Consider the following 24,026-nt stretch of genomic DNA (forward strand, 5'->3'; position numbering starts at 1 on the left):
GTCATTAAAGAGGTAAGACTGAAGATGGCAAACTTTAAGACAATATGGCCATCCAGTGGGAAACAACTACATTTCTGTTATAAATAAAAATGAGAGTTCCATTATTCTTGTAAATGCTATCTTGTTTGTCTCCTTTTGTAGGCAGTTTCCAAATATGTTTTTATCAAAAACAAACAAAAGAGGGAAAGGACGGTTTTCCAGCTCTCCCCGGTCTGTTCCTGTTAAAAACCTTGACCTCCAAATAAATGTAATGTCAGGACCCACCAATCGGACCCCCACAGGTTCTAAGGAGCTCGAGCTAGCCCAGACAGGGCTAGGAAAACGAATGGTGTCAGTGCCAGAGGACAGCAGCCATAAAGAGGTCTTAATTTGATTTTATATGTTGCTATGAAATAATAATGACATTTACGTAGGCCTCATTTGATATATTATTGATTTCACTGCCCCTTTGTCCATTGCAGAGGATGCCACTTAGAACTCAACATCTTTATTGTGATTTTGATGTCTTTTTAGATAGTGTCACTGATAGAAGAGGAGTTTTTGAAACTCCGCCCCCTTGAAGGAAGGTGGATGTTTTTCAAGGCAACAGGTATTGTTCACAGAAACAAGATCTTTTTTGCACTGATGGTTAGCCCTTATGCTTACTGCTGGTGTGGCTGTTAGAGAGCAGTGTGACATTTTTTTCCACTATTGTTGTCATACTGACATCATTTTATGTTATGATTTAGGAGGCAGTGGCCAAAGGAAGCTCTCTATCGTCCCCATGGACACAGAAGGCTACTCTGTCCGGCAGCTTCGCACTGCATCAAACAATGGGAAAAATGTCCTCTTTTTGGTTCCTCTGCAAGAGGAGTTGGACACAGAGCCACTTCCTTACAATGCAGCAGAATTTGCAAGGATGCCACAGGTGCCTTGCCTGACTTGCAATACAACCATGCCCCTGCAAATGTTGGCACTTCATGCCGAGAATTGCCAACCAACAACAGAGGTGAGTTGTGTGATCTGTGATTGGATGTCATGTTGATAAGATGTTTCAATGTCAATTGCAATCACAATGTCAATTGGGCACAATCCAACAGTGTTAATTGATCTTTACACTGTATTACGTATTATGTGCACTATTTAAACAATTACATTGTGTAACATGGCTCAACAACATTGCTAACAGGAGCAGAGTGGTGTGGCGGTCATAGAGGAGGAGAATGAGGAGGAGAATGATGCCATTGGCACTTCAGAGGAGCAAGGGGTAACTGTTGCCAAATTTACCTACTTGAAACAAACTATGGAAAATGGCGATTAATGTACTTTGTTATAAATCTTTATCAATTTTTTTTATAATTGTTGTCATCAGTGTTTTCTGTTGTAAGTGATGTTGAATATATGGTTTCCTATTTGTCAATATTGTCATCTGTACAGGTGTGCCCTATATGCCAAGAAGTATTTCCTACTTCAGTGCTCCCTCTTCATGCCAGTGTTTGTGCAGAAAGGTAAAACAACTTGTTAATTTTAATGCAGTATCACATGTGAAAGCATTTATTTTCCAGCTATAGCATAGGAAGTGTACAAACAGAAATGGCACATAAAACAATTGTGCTTGGTGAATAAAATGTGTTTTAAAGGTTTAAGGTTGTGAAAGGATTTTATGGTAAGCAATGTATGGTAACAAAAGAGGATCCAAGCTATTCTACACAATTACTGTGGTATTGACATGTGCCATAATGTTTTGTGTTATGTCCCTTTTGTTGTAAGATCCTTCTGCAACAACACAATTGTGGAGCCTGATATGGAGGTTCCAGGCCCTTCATCTGCAGATTCCTCTGTGGCTCGATCAGCCCTTCGTTTAACAACTTCTTTAGCAACAGGTAACAAAGCAAGACTATTGTGATATAGGGAGACACTAAAGCTTTCTTGGACCTGATCAACTGCTCATACAATCATCATGTCAGCTAAATCCTTACATGAATCCAACATTTGTATATCCTGTTTGGAAATGAAACTGTTCATGATCAGTGTAGTATAATTACACGCATTCCATCCTTGTCTCACAAAAAGCATGGAAAACAGCAGATACCCCCCTAGAAGCCATGCGGCTGTTTCTACAAGAACTGAGGCAAGGAGGAGAACACCAGCCATCTCTACTGCTGTCACTGGATGCCAGGGATGATGATGAGGAGCGGGACAGTGCCCTTGTTTCTTTTTACAAAGAAATGCGTCAAAAGAGCCAATGGACAGCACCTTTCAAGTGCCGCATTCTAGGTATTGTTTGATAGATGTAACACATTAATTAAACATTCTATATGTTAAAGTGCAATCAGCATTAATACGTTTTTTTTTATGCACTGCCCATGGAAATCATGCCTATGTTGTATCAAATTTCTGTAATGACCCCATGATAGTTGTACAGTAAATCCAGCAACTTCAAATCACATATGAATTGGGACATTTCCCAAACTGTATGTGATGAGTTAGTACCATGGTCTTTAACTATATCTATTTCAGAATGACACATCTGTGTTTACATTTACTTTTATTTTAACCAGTATGTGGATGATTTTGAAGAGCAGAGTGACAAAATATGAACATTTTGTTAGAGAAGGAAGTAAAATACTTGTCTCACATAAGTGTTTTTATTGCAGGGGATGCTGCAGTTGGTGTGGGGGTTGCTAGACATACCCTGTCATCAACCATTTCCAAATTAAAACATGGGTTTAAACTGAACTTGGGTTTGTACTTTTCACTAACATTTGGCATTTAGTGCTATTCAAACATAAACTAATAGGCTGGAGCGAGATAGGGATACCAGTGTAAACACATTTCCTGACACTAAATTTCTCAAATGTGTTTCTTCAAACTGTCCTTATAGTACCTGTCATGTTCTTCAATTAACTTTGATTTGCTTGTGTATTTATCTGTAATGGTTCAGGAAATGCTGCAGTGACTACAATGTTTGAAGGACAAACAGACCACCTTGTGCCTGCCTTGTCCGCAGCCCTCATTGACAGTGACCTGTTCCTTATGGCTGGTAGGATGATTGGCCACTCCGCAATTCATGGCGGTCCTACTCTGTCAGGGCTTAGTCTGGCAGTGGTGGATTCCTTGAGATATGGCTCAAAGGAAACGGCCACATCATCGCTCTGCCTAGAGGACTGCTCAGATATAGACCACAGGGAAACCATCGGTCTGGTGAGTAAAGAATAACTTCTGTCACAAGATCAGCGTCATTCATGTTTCATGTCCACAAACTGATGTGTATATTAATTTTACTCTGTTGAAGTTGCTGAAGGAAGAATTGGGTGAAGAAGAGTCTTCACGAGTAACCAACCTTTGTCTGGAGTGGTATTTCCCGGTGCCAACCAAGGAGACAAACAGACTACTACTCTTCCAGCAGCTGCTTTCTCATGCTGTAATTTGTATTTCTCTGAAAAACCTTTTTTAAATATCTTAACCCATAAGCCATATTATAGTAATTCCTTGCGCTTTGCATCATTTATTAATCAAAATGAATGTAAAATTATCCAACTTGAATTTAAAAGTTAATATTTCACAGGTACTTGGCAGATCAAATGCTCAAATAAAGCAAATCAGAAAGGGGTTGAAGGACACTGGAATTTGGCCACTACTTGCCTGTCGACCAGATGTTGCTCCCCTATTGTTCCCCAGAGAGTCTGTTGTGAAACTCACCTCCCAAGTAAGTTGACAAGTAACTACACTGCTCAAAAAAATTAAGGGAACACGTAATCATCACAGTACAACACCAAGTCAATTAAACTTCAGAGACATCAATCTGTCCAGTTAGGAAGCATAAGCGATTGAATCAATGAAGCCTGACATTCTCCGGTGGGACCTGTGCTCACAGCCCAGCATCGTGCAGCTTGATTGGCATTCGCCAGACAACACCAGGATTGGCTGGCAGGTCCGCCATTGGCACCCTTTCTCTTCTATTTAGTCCATTGAGACCCGATGACTTCAGTGTTCCCTTAATTGTTATGAGCAATGTATATGATTACTTCTTTATAAATGTTACATGGAATAATGTTTTTCCCCACTTGTCAGATGGTCCTAGAGTCCATCACATGGCCCCCATCGAAACAAACAGATGACAGTGACAACAGTGACAGTGAAATCTCAGATGGCAAAGTCAGCCTCATCTCTGGATTTCTTCGAACCTTCGTTGAAGAGGGTACAAGTTCTAAAACATATATCTAAATATACAAATATCTAGCAGACAATCATCAAATCATGTTCATAAATATAAATACCATATGTAATAATCTTTGTTGTATTGCTTTAGCATCCCCAGACATTTTGCGGCAGCTTCTGAAGTTCTGGGTCGGTTGGGAGGTGCCATCCAATACCCTCAAGTTAGAAATTGTGAACTCATGTGGTCGTAACCACCTACCAACCTCGAGCACCTGCTATGAGCGTTTACGTATCTCTAATCACTACACCAGGTACTCCGCTCTAAAAGCGGATCTAATTATATGTCTACAGTCTGTTGAGAGTGGGTTCGGCCTGGTGTAATAAGGTGAACAACTTAAAAAAACATTTTATTTTGCTTGTGACACTTTGAAAAGAATGCAGAATGAAGAATGGCCTTCTCTGCTGCGCTTGCGTAACACAACATAGCTAGCACATACTGAGTAAGTGATGGTCAGTTGTTCTATTTTGGAGTATTTATTTTTTGACTAATCACCCTACGTTATACTTTTCAACACACCTCAATACAGAAAGAAATCAAGGTACTGTGGATTACATTTCTGACCAAAAAAAAAAATCATTTGTGAGGGTTTCTGAACTTGGGTTACGTGTTCTGTTTTTGTGTTGAAAACTTGAAAGAAAAATAAATATCTGATCAACCAATTTTTTTTTTGAGGATTTCTATTTTTCACATGAAAGTAGCATCTTAACGTTCCTGCAGCAATCCTTCAACATACTGCACGGTTGTCATATATATGTCAATACCATTGGATTCTGAAGGCTGCAGAGGATGAATGTGGTGCTGTAATGCAGCCAGTTGCTCAGGAGTGAGTGGGCTCCCCAGCTGAGGAACATTCACTCCAATATGTGGGTCTGGGACCTCCCCACTTTCCTCCCAATCAATCTGAGGGATGTTCATCTCCTTAAAAGTTGGAAGAAAAAACATGTAGAAAGGGACATTTTTTTTCCTATAGTAAACCATTGTGTATTGCAGTATCTATTTGCATATAAAGAGAAAGGAATATAAGCAAAAATAATTCATGTTCAATGATACCTCTGGATTTGGAATGGGATGTTGCATCTGACCAACCTCCCACAACTGGTTTGGTGTGAGGTTCTGCTCCGTTCTTAGAGGGTGATTGTCCCATCCTTCTCTAAACACATCTAGGTTTACTTCAAGACGTGGCAGAAAAACATAGTGAAGGCAAAAGAAATGCGTGGCATTGCTTAGATCGAGGAGGCCCTCTTCCTCCAGCATGTGGAAAATGTGGTAAAACACATTGGTGACCCCCATCCAAATGTCACGCCAAAGTCTCTCGATTCTGTTGAAAACAAAATATATATCTGCTAGCCACATTAAGTAGTTCTGTCTTCTTACTAAAATATTTAAGACAAGGTATACCTTTGGTTATGGACACTTTTTCCAGCTATAAAGCTGCCACTGTCTGGTCCACGCACGGTAAACATCAAACGGGCAACACCAACATTCTCTCCCCCTTGATCTGCTCGCACTCTAAAGACATTGACCAAAACACAAATAATGGACCTTTGGAACAAGACAGGCTTTTTTTGGGTAACAAATCATTAACACAGCACCTGACCTGAGTTACAAATTTACCTGAGTGGATATCCAAAATCCTGAACAGCCTGGCTGAAGAAGGCTAAGGTGGTGTCGGACCGATTATTGTTTGCAGCCCTCAGGTACATAATCTGTAGACATACACAATTATTGTACGTACCATCATTGCGAATACAAAAAAATGTAGTTCAACCCAAATAATGGTGGAGTGTCACAACTCTCTTGCATACCCTTACATGGTGAAACTGATGAATAGAACATGTATAGTACAAGTATAACTGAAATCTTCAATGACATCAATTTTGACAAGATCTCTCAAATGTAAACAGACAAAATTGCAGAGGAAATGTTTTACTCAATCTTGGTTGATTTTAATATCTTGTGGTAATAAAACTTTTATCTGAGCTGAAGCAGTGTATGTTGTTAGTCCAATGATTATCTTAACATTGAGCTGCTCATTATGTGAAATTGAAGGTTACTCTCACCTTACGTGAAAAGCCATCAATTCCACCAAAAATAACTATGTTGTACCTGATGGACAGTGAAAAGAACAATCCTTAGAAAAAGGTGACTACATCTCGGGTGCTATTTTCAGTTTTGTATGTTCGTTATCAAACATCTGTCGAACATGCATAAATTAGTCCACCTTATTAAGCACAAGAACACAGGTTACCTGATGAGTTTGTGATTGGTGTCTATATGCACAAGGTACTTGGGGCATGGCACGGAGTATGTTCGCCTGATAACACATCCCAGTTGGGTCATTCTTGACAGTATCCCAACGCTGTCTACACGATGCATTGATGCTTTCACACGAAGCCACTGGAGTCGATGTCCTTGTGCCTTCAGAGTACCCTTCACTAATCTGTACCCTGCATGCGGCATCCTCTCTTTTATTTCAGAGACACGTTCATCTACTTCTGCATCGGTCATGGCACTGTACATTCCTCTGACAGAGAGGTTGTTGTCAGCCATTCTTCTGTACAGTGTAGCACGAGAAATCCCGACTAAACTTGCAATTGTCACCACTGGCAGTCCAAGTTCCAGTAGATGCCTTAGATATTCAACACATATTGTTATCTTTGGTCGTCCACATCCACTTTGCATGTCAAGTTGGACTGGTGTGGGAGGACGTTGCTGATGTTCTCTCTGATTTTGAAGTGCATTGCATAACTCCATTAACTTCTCTGTAACTTCCTGGGACACCGGAATATGGTGTGACATAACGTTGAGGAAAACCATTTCCTGTCTACATACAAATTCCAGATAGTCTGTATCAAGTGGTGTTTGCTGGAGTGCATGTGTCACTCTGCTGAGCAGTCTATCCAGAACGTGTTGTCTTAAAATTTCCTAAAAAGCGAATATAACAGGAAATGTCTGGTGAGAAGTCAGGCTTTTAAACCAAGGTCAATCTTTTCAACCAAAATTAACATTCACTAAAGGGCAGCAGCATGCAAAGTGCAACAATAATTTAAATTCTATAGAAGAGAGTCCACGGCAGAAAAGTACTCAGTACATCCATCAGGATACATGAGCTACAGTTAAACTGGTACTTATGACATTGTGACACTGGCTCTATAATACAAATTAAAAACGTTGTTGTCACAGCATTGTACTTTTAATATATATAGATACACACATATATTATAACATTCTGGTTTTGAAATCCAATCAGGATATGCCTAGAAATGTTACTTTCCTGATTTTAGCAGTTAGCCAGGGGGTCCCATTATCGTCTACCCAACCACTTTCAATGGAGAAATGTCAGTTTGACGCTGCTGAAGGCAATGCTACACGTACGGTTTGAGAGCGTATTTACATACTCAAATATCAAAGTAAGCTGTAATTTGGTGTGCAGCAATACAAGATGTGTACAGGTCGATGTTACTTTCTTTCATTGCTGCTGCATATCTTCTTTAAGAAATGCTACAGTAAACGAAAATCCGTTGGCTGCAAAGTACACGGACCTGTTAGTCACAGGGACTAGTCTGCACATCGCTTTTACTGATATTGCATAGCACATACCCATCCCGTTTGTTGACTTCTGTCAGCTTCCATGACAGCAGCGTAGCAGCCCAGGTGTAACTTGCTCACTGGCTGATCGAACAACACTGCCGCCTATCATTTCACTGTCGAAAGCTAGTTAGTTAACTAGCGTTAGCTCCATTGTTTATGTTGGTACAGCTAACAGTAGCTAGCTAATTAACAAGAACCAAAGTAGTAAGGTAATGTAATTACAATCACTATCACAAATCCAGCAATTACAATCACTTCTCTTAGCAAAGTTACACATTTCATTAGCTAACTAGCTGGCTTACTATCTCGCTGTTAAGCGAGTAAGGCATTTTCAAGCGATTTTTACTTACTGTCGAAGGCACACCATCAGGAGTCGATCCTTGTCCAGCCATAGCTTTAAGAATCTGAAAGCGCCCTGAAGGCGGCAAAATCCTTGAACGCGCTGGCGTACAACCATCAAGGCAGAGGACAACACTGCCACCTACCGGATAGGATGGCACTGTCGAAGGGGGGGGGGGGGGGGGGGGGGGGGGGGGGAGGCTTGCATTTGTGAATCAGAAAGCCATTTGTGTGTGGATCGCAAAAGACCGAAAAGATTGTCTCAAAATTACGTCATAGGAAGAAGGATTTGCACGCGTGTATTGGGCGATCCACAAATGCAGATTCAACACTTCACACGCGAATTGTAGATTTACAAATGACAGACCATGAGAAATGCACGCACGAAATGTTAAGTATTTTAAGAAATTACAAACGATATATTTACGAATGGACATCTATGTGTACAAATCATAGCACATTTATGTAAATGCCAACTTACAAATCACGAGTTAGAATTTTGTTTTTGTGGATCGCAAAACACATTTGTAAATCGTGAAACATTTGTGGATCATGGTACTTGCATTTACGAATACTTTTGAGACATATCTCTCTCCATACATTTCAGGGCAGGGCTGTAGGCTTGCCATGAAAAGAAGTGACAACGAAAAATCCTCGCAGTCGACCATTGTATAAAACCAATAAACAATTTGTGAGTGACACCATAGTCTTTATATATATATATATATATAAATATATATATTTGTGAGTGACACAGCCATGAGTACCGCAACACGTGACGTCATAATGTAGCCGAGCATATAAATCCATGGGCAAATCATTTAGGTCAGTTATACGTTTGAGCATCATTCCTGTGTACATGTGGAGACGCCAAACCGTGGAAAGCGGGAGACACTTCACAGCACAAGTAGCGGAAGATTCCTTGGGTAAATAACAAATATTGAGAGGTCGTGATGAATCTGCCAAAAAGTGTGAATAGGTTTCACATGCGCCTGTGCCAGCATTTAATTTGTAGGCCTATGTGTAGTAACTTTTCAGTAGTATGAATGTGTGTGAACGTTTCATATGTGAATGTCTATGTGGTTCATGTTTGTGTAAGGGACAGTCTGAATTTTCTAAACGGCCCCACAAACCGCCACAGTTGCGATTTAACCAGAAAGTCTCAATCCATAGGCCAACTGTACTACTACTACTAGATTTGGAGGAACTCACTATTATTATCAGGCTACTTCATAACGTATATACTAAAATTCGTTTTTGTAAATATGGCAATTGTCAGTACCATGTGTTGGCCTGCTTGTCGTGTATTTTTTGTAAACTAGCTCTTAGACTTAACTATAGTTAGCTGCTTGGAAGTGTCACTCAGTTATTATAGCTGTGATTGTGAACACCAGCTGATAACTGGACGCGAGGTGATACAAAACTTGCATAGAAACGGACATTAATTTTGGAGCTTTTTCCTCTTGGCAGCAGGAGATGGAACAAAAATCGATCTAACCTGGATTGTGACATAATTGTTTCAAGAGTTCCATTGATGTGACCATTGGATAAAACCAATAAACTAGACGTGACGTAACACAGCCATTAGTAGCCTACGACAATACGTGATGTCATAATGTAGCCGAGCATATAAATTCATGTTAAATCATACGTTTCAGCATCGTTCCTGTGTGATACATTTGGAGACGCCACGCCGTGGAAAGCGGACACTTCACAGCACAAGTAGCAGAAGATTCCGTGGGTAAGTAACAAATATTGAGGTCTGGGATGAATCTGCCAAGAAAGTTATAGCCTAAAACTAACCTCACAATCTACTTTTGTGTTAAATGGTTTTGTTACTGTAAATATGTTGACGGTATCTGAGAACTTTGGCGTCGAATGGACTGTGATAACATTCAAAGTCAAAGTTGTTCATCTCGGTTTTTGATAGTTTTATACTATTGTGATATTTTCTTTAGGAAAATTGTAAATTTCTCAGAGACTAGTTATTAATCAGTCAAATGTTGTGTTCCGTGATTTCAGATACCGGAGAGTTATCGTTCACCCATCGTTCAGCGTGTTCGCTTGAAGGGCAGGTGTAAAATTGTGACACATTTGCTGAACTTAGAGGGTGTCATAATCAGTATGTAGGATCATCTATAAATGACCAAGGTGAGTACTAAATTAGACTTTAATTGTAAACTGATAAGTAAAATCACGTTTTTCTATCAAGTGGCCTGGTGTTTGCAGTGTCTCTCCCTTCGCCTTCCTTTGCAGTCATGAATAAAGGAAAGAAAGAAGATGGGGCGTCCCTTCCAGGGGCGTCTCGCTTTCCCTCACTAACCTCATCCAGGAAACGGAAGGAGACTGAGCCAGGGAAACAGTCCAGGGATCTCACCAGAAACCCAAAGTTATCTGGTAAGACCAGCTCTGGTTTGCAGTCGGTACCAGAAGACACCTTGGCCGATGCTCCAGCAGCAAAGACTCGCCTGCCTCCGCTGAGGACACAGGAGGCGGCAGGCGCCTCTAAGAGTCAGCCCGGTAAAAAAGAGGCCAAACTGAAAGTTCCTCGGCCCCCGAGTTGCAAGTCCAGTTCAATGGTTCGTTTGATTTCAAACAAAGATTCAAGCGTCCAGCCAGACTCCAAACTTGAGTTCAGGCCCAAAACTGGACTGAAGCTGGATCAGACAGAGCAGAGGCAGCCGTTCCCTCCTCTGTGCCCCCCTGCTCGGCCTCCAGGGCAGCCGTCTGCTCGCGGCAAGCGTAGACGTCTCGTCGCCGCGTCTGACTCTGAGAAGGCGCCCCTGACTCCGGTCCTCCCTCACATCGAGGCACCGGCCGTCTCACGCACCGCAACGCTGGACTCCCAGATGGACGTCTCCTGCGCTGTGCCAACTACACGGATCGTCCTACAAAGTAAGTTCTTGAATGCTAACCTCAATACATTCTCTAACCTTCTGGCACCCACTATGCCTGCTGGAGTTAGACTAGAAGCTGCCGGAAGTCACGCTAACCAGAAGTTTGATTTCCCTACAGAACAAACAAAGGTTGCCCAGGAAACTCTGCCCTCTTTTCCTACCAGTCTGGTGGGCAAACGGCGTCCTAGCTACCTTCTGATTCGTCCACCCATTGACAACGCAGCTTCCGCAGACAGGACACAGAAGTCAGCTCACCCGTCCAAACTGTCCAACCCTGTCAGCAACCTGGTTGTGGCTCCACCCACCAGCGCCAAACCACAGAAGCGTACCTCCCAAAAGGTCCGGCGTCTGCAAGTGCGTGCCGACCAGGCCTCCGAGGCCTCCCAGGACGACGGCGCAGCGAAGAAATCCTGTCTCTTCCCGCCGATCTCTCGCCACCCGCCTGACGGAGACAGCAAGACTCAGGCCCCACTGAGGCCTCAGGCCCCGCTGACCAGGCCACCTCAGGCCCCGCTGACCAGGGCATCTCAGGCCCCGCTGACCAGGGCATCTCAGGCCCCGCTGACCAGGCCACCTCAGGCCCCGCTGAGGCCTCAGGCCAGTGAGGAGCAGCCGGCTCTGCTCCCCAAGAGGAGAGCCATGGACATGGTGGAGAAGACCTCCTCTCCTGAGAGGATGCTGGATCTGGTGGCCGAGCAGTACTCCTTCAGCCAGTGCCTCATGTCCTGCCCCAGCACCCCACCAGAGCACGTGTGGATGCACAGCCACAACACCCAGGAGGAGCGGGTGTTCCTGCCTGACTTTGGGCAGATGTTTGAGGAGGAAGATATTGAAATGACGTCTGGAAACAAGAGGGAGACCCTGAGAGGAGACGGGTCCCAATAGTCTGGGGCCCATCCAGACATGCAGGACTAGGGTTCTAGAGAAGATGATGTGTCCTCTCTCTCTTTTCAACACCTAAACGAGGAGATCACCCAATACCTTCTTACCCCTCCCCCCTCCCCCCCATCCACCCTCATCTCTCTCTCACTCTCTCTCTCTCTCTCTCTCTCTCTCTCTCTCTCTCTCTACACTATCAATTTATCAATCTTATTTTTCTGTCTGTCTATGCACCCCTACAACCATTGTCCTTCAAACATACATTACAACATACATCAATCTCTCTCTCTCTCTCTCTCTCTCTCTCTCTCTCTCTCTCTCTCTCTCTCTGTATCCCTCTATCTATTCATCCATCCAACCATTCATCCTACAAACACGCACGACCCATCAAACCAATCCCCCCCCTCCCCCCCCTTTCCCTGGGTGTTCTCCCGTAGAGACTCTCCAGAACATCCGAGACGTCCCATCAAGAACACATCCCTCAGCCCTGGAACTAACCTGCAGCACAGTCTCCTCCACCACCAGCCCTCCAGACCTCACACACCTCCCTGATTGGCCTCAACATTACACAGAACCTCCACTCTGATTACCAACAGGGTGACAGCATAGCAACAGGATTTTTTCATGTATTTCCTTTAACATGCTCCGTGTAATAAATTTTGCATTTAAAAAATAACATGTAGGCAATTCATGTGTATGTGCCAGGTTTACAATCATGAATTCATGAAAACGTTTTGTTGCATTTAATTTCATGAACAAATACATTTCAGAATCAGAATCAGAAGGGATTTTATTCGTCATGAGTGTTTGCACAAACAAGGAACTTACTTTGGCAGGGAGGTGCATACATTTAACATATAGGAATATTGAAACTTAAATATGTGGACTAACTTTACAAAAGGAGCAAAGTCTAGCTAATACTAAGGGGGGTCTAGGTAATACTAAGGGGAATAAGAAATAAAAATATAAGTAGCATAAAAATATAAGTAGCAATTTACAATTTAACCTAAAAATACCCAAGCGGAAGGACTCCACAGTGTTGACTGGGGAGTCACACAGGGTTATGGTGTGAGTGGGGCTGTGTTCTTCCTGAAGTCCACAACCATCTCCACTGTCTTAAGAGTATTGAGCTCTAAGTTGTTCTGGCTACACCAGGTCACCAGGTTGTCAGCTTCCCACCTGTAGTCAGACTCGTACCCGTCAGAGATGAGCCCAATGAGGGTGGTGTCATCCGCAAACTTCAGGAGTTTGACAGACGGATGACTCAAGGTGCAGCTGTTGGTGTACAGGGAGAAGAGCAGAGGAGAAAGGACGCAGCCCTGAGCAGATCCGGTGCTGATGGACCGGGAGTCAGAGACTTGTGTTCCCAGCTTAATGCACTGCTTCCTGTCAGACAGGAAGTCTGTGATCCACCTGCAGGTGGAGTCGGGGACGTTCAGCTGGGAGAGCTTGTCCTGGAGCAGGGCGGGGATGATGGTGTTGAAGGCAGAGCTGAAGTCCACAAACAGGATCCTGGCGTAGGATGCTGGGGAGTCCAGATGCTGTAGGGTGAAGTGGAGGGCCATGTTAACGGCATCATCCACCGACCTGTTGGCTCTGTAGGCAAACTGCAGTGTGTCCAGGAAGGGGTCTGTGATGGATTTGAGGTGTGCCAGCACAAGGCGCTCAAAAGACTTCTTTACCACAGACTTCATTACATTACCATTTGCGTATAGCCTTAGCTTTTCTAGATAACCTCTCTCTGAAACAGGAAGAACTGCACCTGTGACTGAGGAGAGCCACACTGACCTGGCGGAACATTTACATTCAAGCAAACACTCTACAAACACTCCACAAACACATTGTCGTTACTGTAAATAGTGTCTTCAGTGTGAGGGTGGTTGGGGGCAAGAAAGACAGATGACCCTGGAAGACAGAGAGATGTGCCGGGGAACACTACCTGGTCCAGGATGCTGTCTAGTGACTTCACTGTAAACACTGCCTGGTCCAGCATGCTGTCTGGTGACTTCACTGTAAACACTGCCTGGTCCAGGATGCTGTCTGGTGACTTCACTGTAAACACTGCCTGGTCCAGCATGCTGTCTGGTGACTTCACTGTAAACACTGCCTGGTCCAGGATGCTGTCCTGTGACTTCACTGTAAACACTGCCTGGTCCAGGATGCTGTCTGGTGACTTCACTGTAAACACTGCCTGGTCCAGCATGCTGTCTGGTGACTTCACTGTAAAGCCCTCGGTCAGCGTTTCAATGTGCCCTCTAAGAGAACAAACCGCTGAATGAAGGCCTTCATTTCTTTCACTGTGAGCCTATTTCTAACAGACAGTAGTTATTTGAAGTAATCTGCAATTTTTGCATTGATCTGCAATTTTTGCACTATTGTACTGTACTCCACCTAGGTTAGAATAGGATATTGAGTTGTAATGGCGTTTATGTGCATTTAGGGTTAGTATAGTGCAGCTCCTAGGGATTCCCAAAGTGTGGTGCGCCTCTAGGGGGTGCGCGAGAGGAAAAATGTAATGGTGGTCTATTGGTGTAATATGAATTATTATATGGCAACAGTACAAGCTTTCTGATTGGCTAATGGGTCCTGCTAGACGCATATTGCCCTCCTCGCCCGTCTGACACGGATCCGGACCAATTATTTGTTTGTAAACATTCTGGATGCGCGTGCATCATGGTGGCAGAAAACGGGGAAAATGTAGCCTTTATAAGGGCTAGTTACACGGATTATTCCAATAGTTAGATTTTAAAAGACCAAAAAGGTCGAGGAGGACAACCTTTTTGGGAGACTCCACATTGATCTGTCACATCAGAATTTTGATTTGGGGCACGAAAGTCTTGAAATTTGAGTGAGAATGTAGCCCGGTAGACCGCATAGTCTTAGGCGGCAGCCATGTCTTCACGTCATGACAAAGTTAATCTTTTTTACAGTTTTACAGTCAGTCCTACAACAAAAAAGTCGAGCAGGGCAGCTTTCAAGAGATCTGGGAATTCTGCTTTTTGCCAGCTGGTCCAATTATTTTTGTGATTTGTGTAAAACTGGCAATCTGAGTGAGACTGCGTCCCCGTTACTGTACAGTAGTGTTTTGACGTTAGCCTCAGTCAGACTCGGCTCGCTCACTGGCAGTCTGCACAATGTTGTTTGTCACTCCATTCTACACTTTAAACGTCAGGGAGGACTGCCTTTGGTAGATACAAGCCAGCTGAAGATAGCCAGAATCTCGTATTTCTTCAACCAAGCCTGTTTCATTCATCATTTGCCTGAGAAAGAGATCTCTGTTACTAGTTAGCCAGGCTAGTTTAGCCCGTTTCACTCCTCAGGCTATTTAAGGGTACATGTTAGCCAATGAACGCCAGCAAGATTGGCACGTGACTTGAGCATATAAATTGATGTGTTCCTGTCAAATAAATATTTCTCTAGTTTCTCTCCCATGAGAGCTAGTTCAGAAACATGTTTCTTTCACCTGCACTGTTAACACTGGGTCAAATACTTACTCTCCTGTCTGCATCGGTGGGACGGATGTGGAGGTGGTGTCGGCATACAAGTACCTGGGTGTCACACTGGACAATAAACCGGACTGGTCCGCCAACACACAGGCCGTCTACAAGACGGGCCTGAGCCGGCTTTACTTCCTGAGGAGGCTCAGGTCCTTCCACGTCTGCAACAAGATACTGCAGATGTTCTATCAGTCTGTTGTGGCGAGCACCATCCTCTTTGCTGTGGTGTCCTGGGGTGCGGGCATCAAGGCAAAGGACGCCAACAAACTGAGAAAACTCATAAGGAAAGCAGAGTCTGTGGTTGGCTCTAAGCTTGTCACCCTGGAGGAGGTGGTGGAGGACAGGATACTGGCAAAACTGCTGGCAATCATTGACCATCCCTCTCACCCCCTCCACAAAACCCTGGACAAGCTAAGAAGCAGCTTCAGCCACAGACTCATTCAACCCCGCTGCTCTAAGGAACGATACAGGAAATCGTTCCTCCCAACCGCAATAAGACTGTTCAACTCATCTACCTCTGTCAGAGCCACCATCACAGAACTGCACTAAACCTGTCTCCTTGCACTTTATTCTATTGTATTGTATTTTATTGTATTCAAATATACCGGCTGCTATGACAACTTAATTTCCCTTCGGGGATGAATAAAGTACTCTGTCTATCTATCTATCTATCTATCTATCTATCTATCTATCTATCTATCTATCTATCTATCTATCTATCTATCTATCTATCTTACGCCAGGATCGCTGCAGAAACCTACTCTGCAAAACAGGGCGTTTTCAGCGGACTAAATCTTGTAAACAAACTCCACGCGCTAGCAAACTGTTCTTTCATTGGTACGATTTTAATGCGGCTTAATAGGCTGTTGCTATTTTTTTAAAGGTGTGGGGGAGTGGGGGTGCGTGAACCCAGTCGGCATGTAGTAGGGGGTGCGTGGCCTAAAACGTTTGGGAACCGCTTTTAGTGTATTATTTATTGTTACCTGTATATTTAGAAAGTTTTAGTATTAGGGTTAGTATAGTTGATTATTTATTTCTATCTGTACCAGATTTGGAGGAACTCACTATTATTATGAGAGGCGGTTAGAACCGAAACTGTACTGTCCTGTAGCTAGTGGTCCAGGACAGTGTAGCTAGTGGTCCAGGCCAGCGCCTCTAGTGGTCCAGGACAGCGCCTCCGCTGGCACAGGACAGTAGCTAGTGGTCCAGGACAGCGCCTCCACTGGTACATGACAGTAGCTATTGGTCCAGGACAGCGCCTCCGCTGGCACAGGACAGTAGCTAGTGGTCCAGGAGGTGCCTCCACTGGTACATGACAGTAGCTAGTGGTCCAGGACAGCGCCTCCGCTGGCACAGGACAGTGGTATGTGACAGCGCCTCCACTGGTACAAGACAGTTACTGTTCTGTTGATAGTGGAACGCAACTGTCTCGTAACAGTTGCATTGGTTGTCTTGCAGCATTTTTATTGACTGTCGCATAACATTTTAGAATGGGAGAACAGGCTATAAACTTTTATTTTCAAAATATAAGTTAAACTGTCTCTAAACCATGCTTGACGTGTCGCTACAAGCTTACCATACAAAGTAGTCCATTTTTACATTGTGTGTAATGTAAAGCAGACTGTTACGTATTGACTTAGTAAAAACGTATTTTACTCAGAGTAACTGAATGCACATGAGCCACCGCCGGAGACGTTATTATTGCATTATTGTTATCAGCGCCTCCTAGTGACGGCGTGTATATCATTAATTTTAATGATTAAAGTCAACATAGGCTATAGGTTACCTACATTTTGCAGTCAAGGGGTGTCATTTATTGACATTGTTCTTCATATGGAAATAATGAAGAATTATGTTTTCTTTATTATTGTAAAGACAAAATGAAATGTGAATGTGTTTATAATAACAAGGTTTGAGTATTTTCATTTTCCAATACACTGTTAAATTGCAGTTCCCTGTCAGTCAGCACAGCCAGGTTACATTAGTTTTCTTTGTTTACAAGCATTTCTCTCAATAAAATAAAAATCAACACATACCATTAATATTTTCAATAAAAATAGATGTATTTGAAAACATAAATAATACAATTCAAAACACTTTTTGTACATGTACAAAACACTGTAGTACACTATATATTCACTCAAACACAGTTCCTGAGGCAAGGCACATCTCAGCCATGTACCGGCAAACACTGTCGTTCTTTTTGATGATGTGGATGGTGACCTTAACAAAGACATCAACAATTGAAATGCTCATCAAAAACAACGGTAACAGAATATATTGTTACAATTATTTTGACCAGGGCCAATTTAGACATATACATTACATAAAAGGTGTGAAATGAATTGACTTGATATTTCCTTACTTCAGGCTTCATCACATCAAACAGAAAATCAAGTATGTCCGGTCACCATCCAACTCCAAAGTGCCCTTTATTCTGTCAAGTAGTTTGATACTCTGGGGATGGATACAAAATGTTAAGAAAAGAGAGAAATAGTCTGTTATAAAAATGCATGTTTCTTGCTAAAGCACACAATGAGTTTTCATATTAATATGTGAAGATTATATCATGTAATATCCGGATCATTAATTGTCTTCTTGACATATGTACATTATTTGACCACATAGGCTACTTTGGCAAACGCATGCAGTATATATTTTTGTTCAAAGATATGTAATGGTCATAGCAGAATCCAATGACTAATAAATTAATCCAAGGCACTTGTGGAATATTTTGTTAATAACCAAATGCATTAAACTTACATTTTCTTCATTGAAAAGGAAACGCTTGGTCTTAAAAGCTGCTTCAGTTTCAATGAGGTTCCGGGATTTCTCCAAAGTTACATCCGGCTCGACTTAATTTCATCAGACACCAGTGCTTGATGTATTTTCTGTGAGGACATATTTTTGCAGACCATAAGACACCCAAGCCAAGACAATAATGTGTGTTTATTATTATTATTGTTGATTACTATTGTTTAGTGAACCAGATTTACCTGGAGCTCATCGTCACCAATGAGACCCTGCACTCCATCCTGCTGCAGAGCTCTTAGTGTCCTACAAAGAATAACAAGTCATTGACATCCATTTAATTTGTAATGTGAAAGTAGGAAAGTATACCAAACCAGCCACATACCCATCAAAGTTCAAAGGCAAAGGTCTCTTGCAACCACACCAGTAGGGATCTCTGATGGATTGCTCTACGACACCAGCACAATCTGTGTGCAGCCATCCTTTGCAGTCTTCACACTGTAGCCAGAGGAGAGTCTTTACCTCTGGATAGAGTGAACTGCAGGTGGAATAAATATAAGAAAATCACAACACCTACAACCAACACATACTCCCTCATGCAGGCATATGCTCAGTAAATACATTTCCTACCCCTCTGTCCCCAGCTTCTGGAAAACAAAGACATTCAGGTCAGCCGCCATACACTCATGTTGCCTACTGCTTTTCCCAGTGTGATTTTGAAAATGAAAAATACTGGATGTCAAGAAAGCTAGCTCCTGAAATTTTGTCGAGTGCAAATATTTTTCACTCTTCAAAGTAAACATACGACCGGTAATCGACGCTTCTAACCCGAACCCATATACATAGGCCTATAGCCTACAATAGACTAATATACAGTTTGTGCAAAAAACATATTTTATGAGGCTTAATAGCATGTGAGTGTCGCGCAGCAGTGGCAGTCTGCAGAGACAACGGTAACAGGACAGCGGGGATTTGTGCTCTTACAAATCGCCACACTTCTATGGACAAATATACCATTTGTGTTAAAACAATATCAAACAGTCAAATAGCCTATCTAATTTGCCTATCTTTTGACCTTATTTCAAAACCAAATTGATTGTTAAAATCTGAAATCAGAATCAGAAAATGTCGCCTTACCCGCCATTGATTGCACCAAGACTAAAATAAAATCTTGTAGAACTGTAAGGGCCAACTCTGGTTGAAACCAGCTCTGGTTTAAACCAATTAACTTAGAGACACACTGTCACAAGACAACAGGATACGCTATGTGAGTGTTGCGAGACAGTTAAAATAGCCTTCTTTAACATTATAGCCATAGGCTTTAACTTTTTAAACAAAACAGTTCCTAAGATATAAGACGGATCTTCCTGAATCCTGTGTGTTTTGTTAAGTGGATACTGAAACAATTGTAGCCTACTTTTTTATATTTACATAAACAGATTTATGTGTAATATACAATTAATAGACGTCTAAATTCAGTTACTCTGAGTAAAATACGTTTTTACTAAGTCAATACATAACAGTCTGCTTTACATTACACACAATATAAAAATTGACTACTTTGTACGGTAAGTTTGTAGCGACATGTCAAGCATGGTTTAAAGACAGTTTAACTTATATTTTGAAAATAAAAGTTTATAGCCTGTTCTCCCATTCTAAAATGTTATGCGACAGTCAACAAAAATGCTGCAAGACAACCAATGCAACTGTTACGAGACAGTTGCGTACCACTATCAACAGAACAGTAACTGTCATGTACCAGTGGAGGCGCTGTCACGTACCACTGTCCTGTGCCAGCGGAGGCGCTGTCCTGGACCACTAGCTACTGTCCTGTGCCAGCGGAGGCGCTGTCCTGGACCACTGTCCTGGACCACTAGCTACTGTCCTGTGCCAGCGGAGGCGCTGTCCTGGACCACTAGCTACTGTCCTGTGCCAGTGGAGGCGCTGTCCTGGACCACTAGCTACACTGTCCTGGACCACTAGCTACAGGACAGTACAGTTTCGGTTCTAACCGCTACTGATAATTATTAGGCTACTTCATAACGTATATACTCAAATTTGTTTTTGTAAATATGGCAAATGTCAGTACAATGTGTTGGCCTGCTTGTCGTGTATTTTTTTGTAAACTAGAACTTAACTATTGTAAACTTAGACTTAAATATACTTAGCTGCTTGGAAGTGTCAAGTAAATAAAATTAAATATACTTAGCTGCAGGAGTCAGAAGGCACTTCACCCTACTTGCCTCGGGGGGAATGTCCCTGTACTTACTTTAAGTCGCTCTGGGTAAGAGCGTCTGCTAAATGACTAAATGTAAGTGTCACCCAGCTATTGTAGCTGTGATTGTGAACACCAGCTGATAACTATGGAGGATTATAGGGGCCAAAACTAAATAAATAAATACTTGGATAAATAAATAATTATATAACACAAAGCTTAAATAAATTACACAAAATATAGAAATGTTACATGTATTTGTGTGTATATATATATATATATATACGTTTACGTTTTCATGTGTTTACATTTATTCATTTATACTTACATTTATTCATTTATACTTACATTTATTTATTTATACTTACATTTATGTATTTATACTTACATTTATCCACGGTGAAACTTCCTGCAGCAAAATAAATCTGTCGTCCCCCCGTCACCAAGTCAGGGGGCGGGTCAAAGCCTCTGATTGGTGGTTAAACTTGAATCGACTGCTTTTGACTATTTCAAGGTGGCAGCACCTTGTGCGGATTCAATGAATGAAATATTGAATGCTACAGTGGTCGAAATGTTGGCGGAAGCTGAAGAGATGGAGGCACCTGCCAGTTCACTTTTTTTTTACATCATTTTGAGAGCTTCGCTGAAATTATAGGAATGATATTGGCCCTAACTGACACAGACATCGATGAAAACGTGTTCACGATCCTCAGCGAGATGATACAGCATAGGGGTGGGCATATCGATCTTAAGACCGACAGTGGCCGGGTTGGGAAACCCGGCAACTATCGATACCAACGTTGGTATCAATAGCCTGATTGATAGCGTGATAAGATCGATACTTAAGTTTCATTCCACACTGAGTACACAACTCCCTTTACATCATAGTGGTTGTGCAAACACCGTCTAACTTCGCTCAAACTCACTTTGCCCCTCCACTGCTTTTCTAAGCCCAAAGTATCGGTATTGGCAATACTGGCCCTGTATTTACTCCTTGGTATCGGATCTATACCACATCGTGCAGTGTCGCACACCCCTAACAGCTGTAGAGTGAGGCATAGAGGATCCCTCTAGCTTGAAGAGAGCTTGATCGACTGGTTGAGCCTGCGTGGTGTGTAATACTGTTCATTCACCAATCAGAGGCTTTGACCCACCCCCTGACTTGGTGACGGGGGGACGACAGATTTATTTTGCTGCAGGAAGTTTCACCGTGGATAAATGTAAGTATAAATACATAAATATAAGTATAAATAAATAAATGTAAGTATAACTGAATAAATGTAAGTATAAATGAATAAATGTAAACACATGAAAACGTAAACATATATATATACATAAACACACAAATACATGTAGGTTAACATTTCTATATTTTGTGTCATTTATTTAAGCTTTGTGTTGTATAATTATTTATTTATCCAAGTATTTATTTATTTCGTTTTGGCCCCTATAATCCTCCATAGATAACTGGACGCGAGGTGATACAAAACTTGCATAGAAACGGACATACATTTTGGAGCTTTTTCCTCTTGGCAGCAGGAGATGGAACAAAAATCGATCTAACCTGGATTGTGACATAATTGTCTCCAGAGTTCCATTGATGTGACCATTGGATAAAACCAGTAAACTAGTCGTGACGTAACACAGCCATTAGTAGCCTACGACAATACGTGATGTCATAATGTAGCCGAGCATATAAATTCATGTTAAATCATACGTTTCAGCATCGTTCCTGTATGATACATTTGGAGACGCCACGCCGTGGAAAGCGGACACTTGACAGCACAAGTAGCAGAAGATTCCGTGGGTAAGTAACAAATATTGAGGTCTGGGATGAATCTGCCAAGAAAGTTATAGCCTAAAACTAACCTCACAATCTACTTTTGTGTTAAATGGTTTTGTTACTGTAAATATGTTGACGGTATCTGAGAACTTTGGCGTCGAATGGACTGTGATAACATTCAAAGTCAAAGTTGTTCATCTCGGTTTTTGATAGTTTTATACTATTGTGATATTTTCTTTAGGAAAATTGTAAATTTCTCAGAGACTAGTTATTAATCAGTCAAATGTTGTGTTCCGTGATTTCAGATACCGGAGAGTTATCGTTCACCCATCGTTCAGCGTGTTCGCTTGAAGGGCAGGTGTAAAATTGTGACACATTTGCTGAACTTAGAGGGTGTCATAATCAGTATGTAGGATCATCTATAAATGACCAAGGTGAGTACTAAATTAGACTTTAATTGTAAACTGATAAGTAAAATCACGTTTTTCTATCAAGTGGCCTGGTGTTTGCAGTGTCTCTCCCTTCGCCTTCCTTTGCAGTCATGAATAAAGGAAAGAAAGAAGATGGGGCGTCCCTTCCAGGGGCGTCTCGCTTTCCCTCACTAACCTCATCCAGGAAACGGAAGGAGACTGAGCCAGGGAAACAGTCCAGGGATCTCACCAGAAACCCAAAGTTATCTGGTAAGACCAGCTCTGGTTTGCAGTCGGTACCAGAAGACACCTTGGCCGATGCTCCAGCAGCAAAGACTCGCCTGCCTCCGCTGAGGACACAGGAGGCGGCAGGCGCCTCTAAGAGTCAGCCCGGTAAAAAAGAGGCCAAACTGAAAGTTCCTCGGCCCCCGAGTTGCAAGTCCAGTTCTATGGTTCGTTTGATTTCAAACAAAGATTCAAGCGTCCAGCCAGACCCCAAACTTGAGTTCAGGCCCAAAACTGGACTGAAGCTGGATCAGACAGAGCAGAGGCAGCCGTTCCCTCCTCTGTGCCCCCCTGCTCGGCCTCCAGGGCAGCCGTCTGCTCGCGGCAAGCGTAGACGTCTCGTCGCCGCGTCTGACTCTGAGAAGGCGCCCCTGACTCCGGTCCTCCCTCACATCGAGGCACCGGCCGTCTCACGCACCGCAACGCTGGACTCCCAGATGGACGTCTCCTGCGCTGTGCCAACTACACGGATCGTCCTACAAAGTAAGTTCTTGAATGCTAACCTCAATACAATTTCTAACCTTCTGGCACCCACTATGCCTGCTGGAGTTAGACTAGAAGCTGCCGGAAGTCACGCTAACCAGAAGTTTGATTTCCCTATAGAACAAACAAAGGTTGCCCCGGAAACTCTGCCCTCTCTTCCTACCAGTCTGGTGGGCAAACGGCGTCCTAGCTACCTTCTGATTCGTCCACCCATTGACAACGCAGCTTCCGCAGACAGGACACAGAAGTCAGCTCACCCGTCCAAACTGTCCAACCCTGTCAGCAACCTGGTTGTGGCTCCACCCACCAGCGCCAAACCACAGAAGCGTACCTCCCAAAAGGTCCGGCGTCTGCAAGTGCGTGCCGACCAGGCCTCCGAGGCCTCCCAGGACGACGGCGCAGCGAAGAAATCCTGTCTCTTCCCGCCGATCTCTCGCCACCCGCCTGACGGAGACAGCAAGACTCAGGCCCCACTGAGGCCTCAGGCCCCGCTGACCAGGCCACCTCAGGCCCCGCTGACCAGGGCATCTCAGGCCCCGCTGACCAGGGCATCTCAGGCCCCGCTGACCAGGCCACCTCAGGCCCCGCTGAGGCCTCAGGCCAGTGAGGAGCAGCCGGCTCTGCTCCCCAAGAGGAGAGCCATGGACATGGTGGAGAAGACCTCCTCTCCTGAGAGGATGCTGGATCTGGTGGCC

The 24,026-nt window shown here is 43.1% G+C and overlaps 3 protein-coding genes across 3 annotated transcripts; 2 read left to right on the forward strand and 1 right to left on the reverse strand.

Annotated features, from left to right (window-relative positions):
- The first annotated feature begins 212 nt into the window (after positions 1 to 212).
- On the forward strand, positions 213 to 4,603 carry LOC124477147. Its single transcript, XM_047034755.1, has 14 exons — positions 213 to 361; positions 514 to 589; positions 729 to 988; positions 1,169 to 1,246; positions 1,417 to 1,487; positions 1,750 to 1,862; positions 2,053 to 2,256; positions 2,637 to 2,723; positions 2,924 to 3,183; positions 3,275 to 3,403; positions 3,548 to 3,688; positions 3,857 to 3,913; positions 4,054 to 4,180; positions 4,292 to 4,603. The coding sequence occupies exons 1-14, from the start codon at positions 251 to 253 to the stop codon at positions 4,519 to 4,521; spliced, it is 1,944 nt and encodes a 647-aa protein (XP_046890711.1). The 5' UTR covers positions 213 to 250; the 3' UTR covers positions 4,522 to 4,603.
- LOC124477150 lies at positions 4,565 to 7,281 on the reverse strand. Its single transcript, XM_047034759.1, has 6 exons — positions 6,450 to 7,281; positions 6,262 to 6,307; positions 5,816 to 5,907; positions 5,600 to 5,710; positions 5,252 to 5,519; positions 4,565 to 5,119 (listed from the first exon to the last, which is right to left on the reverse strand). The coding sequence occupies exons 1-6, from the start codon at positions 7,016 to 7,018 to the stop codon at positions 4,904 to 4,906; spliced, it is 1,302 nt and encodes a 433-aa protein (XP_046890715.1). The 5' UTR covers positions 7,019 to 7,281; the 3' UTR covers positions 4,565 to 4,903.
- A 2,505-nt stretch (positions 7,282 to 9,786) lies between these two features.
- LOC124477149 (arginine-glutamic acid dipeptide repeats protein-like) lies at positions 9,787 to 11,977 on the forward strand. Its single transcript, XM_047034758.1, has 4 exons — positions 9,787 to 9,872; positions 10,154 to 10,282; positions 10,388 to 11,026; positions 11,147 to 11,977. The coding sequence occupies exons 3-4, from the start codon at positions 10,390 to 10,392 to the stop codon at positions 11,911 to 11,913; spliced, it is 1,404 nt and encodes a 467-aa protein (XP_046890714.1). The 5' UTR covers positions 9,787 to 9,872; positions 10,154 to 10,282; positions 10,388 to 10,389; the 3' UTR covers positions 11,914 to 11,977.
- The last annotated feature ends 12,049 nt before the right edge of the window (positions 11,978 to 24,026 follow it).

The sequence above is a fragment of the Hypomesus transpacificus genome, chromosome 14 (assembly GCF_021917145.1).
Source record: "Hypomesus transpacificus isolate Combined female chromosome 14, fHypTra1, whole genome shotgun sequence".
Taxonomy (NCBI): Eukaryota; Metazoa; Chordata; class Actinopteri; order Osmeriformes; family Osmeridae; genus Hypomesus; species Hypomesus transpacificus.